Source organism: Achroia grisella, unplaced genomic scaffold (assembly GCF_030625045.1).
Source record: "Achroia grisella isolate CSIRO2021 unplaced genomic scaffold, CSIRO_AGI_Agris_v1 utg461, whole genome shotgun sequence".
Classification (NCBI taxonomy): Eukaryota; Metazoa; Arthropoda; class Insecta; order Lepidoptera; family Pyralidae; genus Achroia; species Achroia grisella.
Window position 1 is genome coordinate 2,229,283 of NW_026712871.1, and position 8,780 is coordinate 2,238,062.

The window sequence follows — 8,780 nt, forward strand, 5'->3', positions numbered from 1 at the left end:
CAAAATAATCTTATGCAATAATAATAAATCACAGATTATATTGACAACTGTGGCCGTGCTGACTGGTTCATTATCCGTGATGCAAGCCGTTATCCTGCAGAAATCAAAGGTACGTTTATTTTTTTTGTTTCACCACTGGGTAAAGGAAAGCATTGCACAGAGTCACGCCAAGTTTAGCCCGCATTTTACATAGTGGTCTACGATTCCAAACCAAAGGAAGGACTTATGGAGCAGCTGAAGGCCAATTCCCGCCTGATGGATACGACTTTAATTTTAGGGCACCACTATGGGTTCAAACCTCGGCTCAGGCCATCGTAATTTCGATCCCCGTTTGAATTGGACGGATTATTGATTTTAGGCTAGATTTTATACTTATTAGAATATGTCCAAGTACAGGTTCTAGAGGACTTTGCTTTCCCAAGATATAGCGTACCAAAAGTTTGGGAGTCACAATGTGCCGCCAGTGACATATCTCGTGAAGGCAAGGTCCTTATAACTGGTACTTGGACAAACGATCCTGCTAATTATAAAGCATATCCCAATACCAAATCTTCATTTTACTGTAGGTGGTCTACAGTGAAATTTTTATATGCAAAATACGGAATATTTTATATGGAGACTTTGGCGTCACTCTTTATCAAATTTTTTTTCTTTGTTGTCTTTCCGAATAAATCTGAAACGATATCCCCACTTAGTTAATGATATACACTGGCAGATCACTAGTGGAAAGGATAAGTAGTAAGTTGCTTAAAAAAAAATAAAAGTACTTTTATATGACTTACAATCAGATAGTACACCTCATAACGGTCACCCAGACGTCTACGTGTATTTTTTTATATTGGGACGTTGGCAAACAAGCATACAGCCCATCTGCTGGTAAACGGAAACCATAGCATATAATATTATCTGTGCCATAGCCATATCATTATCCAAACCAAATACAGCTCACAAAGCAAGTTGCTTGGTGGCTGAAGTAGGTGAGACTGAGGTACCGACGCAGACAAGTTTTTACAGTCTGAGTTTTGAAGACGAGTTTGAATATAGAAAATCATAATAGAAAATCATTTTTTAAAATAATCTTAATTTAAGAACTCTTTAATAGTCATAGTTACTAATTTTTTAATCTACCGCTCATTCGGAAAGCTGTCTCATCACAAGAAGAACGAGCAAGAAACTTGCGTGTTGCTCTTTTAAATAATCATCATAACTTTACTTTTCCAATTATAAATGACAGCCTCGGTGGTCTAGTGGTTTTGCACACCGCTTTACTATCCGATGGTCGTGGGTTCGATTCCTCGCACGGTACAAACATTTGTATTCATGAGTATGATTGTTTGTATCGGTCTGGGTGTTTTCTATGTATAATATGTATTTATTTACAAGAAAAAAAAAAGGATTCCATGTATTTATAACATTAGTCTAATACCTATAACACAAGCTCTGCTTAGGTTGGGACTAGATGGCGTTGTGTGAATTGTCCTGTAAGAAAAAAAAATGTACGCACATTTTATTCAAACCAACAACTGGCACAAATTTATTAGGATCAGATATTAAATACACAATTCATTTGTATGACAGGAAATAGATATGACACGGAAGATCATACTGACTAGTTGGTTCATTCTGCCCCTTATGAACTTGGTCTGGTTCAGTCTGCTCTACGATGGCCTTCTACGCTTATTGGAACATACCAAAGTTATATGTACCTACGCACAACTGAAACCAACCAATTCTGGTAAGAGGAACACTTCGAGGAGGTAGGGGCCGTTCAAGTACTACGTAAGCACTATGGGGGTCCGGGGAGTCTTCACTTTGCTTATTTGGCATGGGGGTTGAGAGTTTAGATGATGATTACGTCATTGGTAGGCATTTACTTTTTTACACAAAAGGCAACCGTCATATTGTAGTCTTCACTTTGCTTATTTGGCATGGGGGTTGAGAGTTTAGATGATGATTACGTCATCGGTAGGCATTTACTTTTTTACATAAAAGGCAACCGTCATATTGTCTTTCCTAAAAAAAAACAATATATAATTGCAAAATTAAGGCTGCGTTCCGGACATTATCCATTAAATTCATTTGCCTTTTTAATGCATAAATCGAATTCCCCCAACTGCGAAACATGCAATACTATAGAAGATCTGCATCACATATTAATGGAGTGTGTCCGAGACGCTGTTAAAAGGGAATTGTTTTTGAAAAAAATTGGACTGAATCGGCTTGATGTTGGTATGTACCACGGTATACTATCTGATCCTGTATCATCGCCAGCAAAATTTTTATTTTCATTGTGCAGTAGAAGATAAGATTAGTAATAAGATACGATGGGACTGGCATTATCATATTATGATAAAAGTCCCTAAATAAATGTAAGAATAAAAAAAAAAAAATTGCAAAATGTTTACATAAGCATGTGGGGAGGAGGTAAGAGCTTTGTTTACTTTTGCAGAAAAAGGGGATGGGGGTAAATAATTGCAATCAATCTGCTTACGTACTTGAACGGTCCTTTAGCTGCCATTCCATGACCTATTCAATCGTGCGATCAGGAACGCGCGCAAACTCAGCGCGCGCGTAAGATTTTTGCTATGTCACTTACTTTTAAAAATTATGCTTTATATTTCAAAGGCACCTTTAATTATCATTATCAATAATTAAATTATGCTTCATGGATATCCGACATTTTGCAAAACTAATAAATTAGAAAAAAGTTAAATAGATAAAACAATATAACTAAAAACCAAGTTCCAATTTCATATTAAATCCCCCGGTTCTGCTTTGCGTAGTACCAGAAGCCTATGTTTGACGATCCCTGCTCACTCCTCCACATATTATTCCAACTCCTTCACTGTCCAAGCCATTCGCCTCTGGAACTCTCTACCACTCTCCATTCGATCAGCTCAAACATATGCATCATTTAAAAATAGACTAAGATCTCATTATCTCTCTTCATAGTACATTAATTTATTTTATTTTTTTCTCATTTCTTCCAATATGTAGTATATATGTAGGTTTATATATTTATCCCTAATGTAAGTATGTATATCTAGTAGTATAATAAATAGTGTCTTATGTGTGCCACCTACCCTATTCTATGTACATAAGTCCTCTCTTCTAGGTTGTCAGTAAGAGATTGCATTTAGCGATAAGACCGCCTTTTGTTATTATTTTACTATTTACTGTATTTTCTCATTATTTTTTGTGTACACAATAAAGAGTTTTATTATTATAACTACATAAATTAATATAATATTAAATGTCCCGCGGGTGAATCTACGGGAACAGTTGTTTTTGTATAAAAAGCTGTTATATAAAAGAATCCATTCCAGATTATGTCTTCAAGCTAACTAAGCGGGTATACGACATTGTACACGCTCAAGACGCCAGAATATCCGTGTACAACATGTTCCTATTCGACACTGGGTTCATGCTCAAGCTGGCTGCCTCCATTTTCGTGTACATAACAGTGCTGGTACAATTCACGCTGTATGACCGCAAATATGGGATCGATCATAACATTACTGCTACACCAGTTATGTGATGTTTTAGTTAGACTATGTATTTAGAGTAAATTAAATCAAAAATCATGTATTCATGTAGTTCATTTTAGCCGCTAATGTTAGACTATGTATCTGGAGTAAATTAAATAAAAAATCATTTATTCATGTAGGACATTTTAGCCGGTAATGTTAGACTATGTATCTGGAGTAAATTAAATAAAAAATCATGTATTCATGTAGTTCATTTTAGCCGCTAATGTTAGACTATGTATCTGGAGTAAATGAAATCAAAAATCATGTATTCATGTAGTTCATTTTAGCCGCTAATGTTAGACTATGTATCTGGAGTAAATGAAATCAAAAATCATGTATTCATGTAGTTCATTTTAGCCGCTAATGTTAGACTATGTATCTGGAGTAAATGAAATCAAAAATCATGTATTCATGTAGTTCATTTTAGCCGTTAATGTTAGACTATGTATCTAGAGTGAAGGATGATAAGATGAGCATGAGGGTAGGTCATCGCGACATATTCATCAGGAACTTATCACGATGATTACCAGGAAGTTAGCCTGACATGGTACATTATTCTCTTCCCACCAATGGTGGTAAATGGTTTTTTTTTAATGGATGATAATGGAATGGTGCACCCTCCTGCGCTAACGGTTTACGCTGGCGGGGCACCAGTGGAGGATGACAAGATGAGCATGAGGTCAGGTCAATTAGCCCATCGTGACAAATTCACCAGGAATTTAACACGATTGTTTTTCAGGGGGTGTTGCAAACTATTTTTATACCTTTTTTATTGTTTATGTTTTTCTATAATATTATATTGTTTTTATATGACAGAAGTCAATTTAATACAAAAAATATTCTACATACTACAACGGTGCCGTTTTACTTTTTGCTCGTCATCTTAATCTCCATCCTTCACAGGGGGGAACCGCGTGGAGGTCGACCTGAAATGGTACATTGCTAGCAATGGGGTTATCAATCCACATTACTAACAATCACCTTTTCCCCGGTGGTAAATGGTTATCGCCGGCCATAAATGGGTGCTCATGGAACACTAGAAGAATTGCAGGTAAGTTGCAGGACTATCAAAAAGACATAGTAGGCGAAGGAATTTTTTTTCCAGGATCTACTGAAATCCTCTTATTTGGGAGCCGAAGGGCATCGCTATTGGAAGGAATTAGGAAACACCAATCGTAAAGTGCGCTGTGTGAATTCTCCTGATTTATCTTACTAATTATATAAGAAGTTTGTGAGTGTGGATGCATTGATGGATGTTTCTGACTCTTTCAGACAGAATCTATTGAATGGGTTTTACAATAATATAGTTTATACATCAGCGTGGGCCATAAGTTTTACGCGGAAGACCGTGGGCACCGCTAGTCTGAAGTAATAGTCGGGATTCAACTTTATTTGCATATCTAGTTTGTATTTAGTTTTGGTAGTTTGCATATCATGTTACTGGCAGATATAAATGATGACTTGTCGAAGAGTTAATAAAAGTTTGAAGTCACTTTCATGCCACATTGATTCTAGAAGTTGTCGGAGTAATATTTTGAACTGCTCACAGCATAGAACCGAGATAGTTTCTAAAAACACGTCTCCTCAGTCTCACCTATTTCAGCCGCCAAGCAGGTTTTATTTATTGAAAAAATTGTGCTATTACTCGAAGCTAGAGAACCTGTAGCACTGCGACCTACATAGATCTTTTGTTCTCGCTCATTTTACTAAGCATTTTACTATTGCTATACCAGGTCTTCTTTCTTTCTTTCTTTCTTTCTTATCACTACGACTGATTCAATCTTATTGTGTTTTTATATTTGAGCCTAAATAAATTAGTGCTGGTTGGTAGTTTGTATTTGTTTGTATTTATTTATTACGTTTCGACTTGTAAAATGTATACTTACAAGGATTGTTTAAAAGAGCAACACACAAGTTTCTTGCTTATTCTTCTTGTGATGAGACAGCCTTCCGAATAAGCGGTAGATTAAAAAAAATGTTGACTGTTCAAAAGTGTTTAAATTAAGTTTATTTGAATAAATGATTTTCTATTCTATTTTATTCTATTCTATATTCTACGCAGTCTAGACCCGTCAGCGACAAGAATTGAAGGATATTCTTAGGACCGATATCTCCTCAGGGTAGTGTGTACTTTCCAAACGAGATATTTCGTTTGTGCTTGGCTGATCAGCATGCTTTGTAAGTTGTGTTTCAGGTTTAGGGTGCAGATTAGACAGTGCAATTAGAGATTATAGGATAAAAGGCATGACATCTTAGTCCTCGTGAATGACAATGCATGATACCAATCACGAGCGTCACGTGATAACGTGATGTTCATAGGGCTGTTTATGTCAGGCTATTCAGGTGGTTTCCCATCCCAATTACATAAAAAAAAAACATCAATCAATGCTCAATCAATATATTGTACAAGTGTCTGTTTATATTTTAAAAGTAGCAAGACATTAATTTAAATTTAACAAAAATGTCTGTTTGTATGTGTGTTTTTGCTAATCTCTGACTGAAACTGAAATTGAAACTCTCTAACTGAAACGGCTAGACCGATTTTGATTGGACATTCAATCGCAAATAGCTAATGCTATAAAAGCAACTTACGCTTATTTTATTTTAGAAATTTCAATATATGTTTACTAAATACATATGAAACTATACGTATAAGGTACTTACATCATTTCATTAATTTAAAAAAAATTCTGTGTATCTGTCTTATTTTTTCTTCTTTGTTTTTGGTAATCTCTGATTCGGCTAAACCACAGATAACATAAGCTAAACTGATCTTGACTTTTACTCGCCGATTATTATTATAACGAATAGCTTAGACTTACTTTCATTTTTTTTAATAAAAAATGATAGCTTTTTACTAAGTACTTACATAAAAACATAAATTTAATCATTTTTGTCTGTCTATCTATTTGTTCTTGCAACGGCAAATGTTATAAGAAGTAACATAACCTACATTTATTTAAGATTTTTTTCTGTTTTATTTCCACGCAGACAAAGTTGCAGGTAACGGCAAGTTTAATATATAAATCTATACTAATATTACAAAGCTGAAGATATGTTTGTTTGAACGCGCTAATCTCAAGAACTACTGGTTCGAATTGAAAAATTTTTTACAGTTCCATAGTCCATTTGTCGAGCAAGGCTTTAAGCTAACATTAAGTTACCACCAATAGAAGCTTAGCATAAAATATTGCAAAAATGGGGAAAATTATTCATATTTGAGGGCGTGCCAAAGATAATCACGATACTGTTTGTTATAACCATGCGAACGAAGTCGCGGGCACAGCTAATCATTACACAACCGGTGGTGAGATCACATTAACTATACCATATTTCCGGTTATACAACGCGAATTGCACTTGAACTGTTATATATACAAAGATGGAGGCAGCCAACTTGAGCATGAAGCCACTGTCGAATATATATATGTCGTATATAGACATACGTGGCTCTTGAGCACGTACCATATCGTAAACACGCTTGGTCAGCTTGAACACGTCATCTGGAAGTAATTTGTTTATTAATTACTGGCTACTCGCCACGGCTTCGCACGGGTGTACATGTATTATATATATAAACCTTCCTCTAGAATCATTCTATTAAAAAAACACGCTTCAAAATCCGTTGCGTAGTTTTAAATATTTAAATACACATAGGGACAGACAGCGACTTTATTTTATACAAATAGTGGTTGATGATATAAGTGTGAAAATTTAGGATTGTATGCATTTTTGTATGTTGTATCATAAAAAAATTGAAACGAAAAATTTTGTCTAAAAAATAAATATTAGGGGTGGACCACCCCTAACATTTAGGGGGATGAAAAATAGATGTTGGCCGATTCTCAGACCTACTCAATACGGTCACAAAATTTCATGAGAATCGGTCAAGCCGTTTCGGAGGAGTATGAGAACGAAAACTGTGACACGAAAATTTTATATATAAGATAAGTACAGTGAACAAAGAAGTCAGGATCGCTTATCAAATCAAATCAAATGTATCTTTAATCATGTAGGTAAAATTACAAATACTTATAAATTATAAGTACAGTGAACATAGAAGTCAAGACCGCTTATCAAATCAAATCAAATCAAATGTATCTTTATTCCTGAGATTAACGCGTTCAAACAAACAAACTTTATAATACTACATAGTATAAATATCTATATATCTATACTAATATTATACTGAAGAGTTTGTTTGTTTGTTGACTTGCTCTTGCTGTAAAACTGTTAATCTATATCTATATATAAATTTACAGTTTTACAGTAAGAGCAAGTAAACGCGCCGTATGCTCGTACTTTAATAAGGTTAATAGGCTTTTAAAAGATAGATAGATAGATAGATAGATAAAAGTTTTATTCACGTTAAAGGCACACACACACACAAAAGGCACTGAAATAATGAGAACAAAAATAAAAACAGATATACACATTACATTAGTGAAGTCAAACAAAATACAATACATAACAATTATACAGATAAAATAAAATGCAATACAGATAACAAAAAACGGTATGAGTAACGTAGTGTGTGTGCATAGCCCATACGTAAAAAGGCAGCACCTCAGTGTATTGTTTGCAGCATACAAGCAGCAAACCACTGATATTCAGGCACTGCCCAGAGACATACGCGAGGACGCATGTAACTAGACCACAGCTTGTAATCAGCCCTATTACATTATCATAAATATTAATGTACTAAAAAAAAAACTATAATAAAACAAGAAATAGGCATAAAATATATAGGAAATTAAAAAACGTTTCTCTTACCAGAATTGGTCGGTTTCAGTTGTATGTAGGTACATATAACTTTGGTCTGCTCCAACAAGCGTAGCAGTCCATCGTAGAGCAGACTGAATAACGTCAAATGGACTAAAGGTAATACAAACCACGCGGAAACTATAAATTTACGAGCTATATTAATTTCCTGTGAACAGAATAAAGTTACAAGGATTTGTAGCGTGGTGGTTATTCTCATAACTGTAGCGTTATATGTTGTGATGAGGTGTCGCTACATAATGTATTATTTATTGTAGTATGTAGGTAGTGAGTATACAGGTAGAATAATTGCACTATTTATTGTACATTATTAAGTTTATTGGTAGTGTGCTATATGGCTTATTAATAACGCGTACAGTGGACGCGGAGTCGGGACGTAGAATGATTTTACACTTAACTTAAATCTATGTTAGTGGAGACGTAAAGTAATAGAAGGGTCTCAAGTGTCGACAGAAATATTACAAGTGTA

General features: G+C 34.8%; 2 protein-coding genes across 2 annotated transcripts in view; one reads left to right on the forward strand and one right to left on the reverse strand.

Moving 5' to 3' along the window:
• The window catches only part of LOC131845238 (spermine oxidase-like), a 29,970-nt gene extending 21,395 nt beyond the window's left edge, over window positions 1–8,575 (reverse strand). Inside the window, exon 1 of the mRNA XM_059194278.1 lies at window positions 8,303–8,575. Within this exon, the coding sequence (XP_059050261.1) occupies window positions 8,303–8,337 (35 nt within the window). The 5' untranslated portion in view covers window positions 8,338–8,575. The remainder of the gene's footprint in view (window positions 1–8,302) is intronic.
• LOC131845234 (uncharacterized) lies at window positions 55–3,591 on the forward strand. The gene is made up of 3 exons (XM_059194275.1): window positions 55–109; window positions 1,579–1,735; window positions 3,327–3,591. The coding sequence occupies exons 1-3, from the start codon at window positions 80–82 to the stop codon at window positions 3,536–3,538; spliced, it is 399 nt and encodes a 132-aa protein (XP_059050258.1). The 5' UTR covers window positions 55–79; the 3' UTR covers window positions 3,539–3,591.
• Window positions 8,576–8,780: the final 205 nt, after the last annotated feature.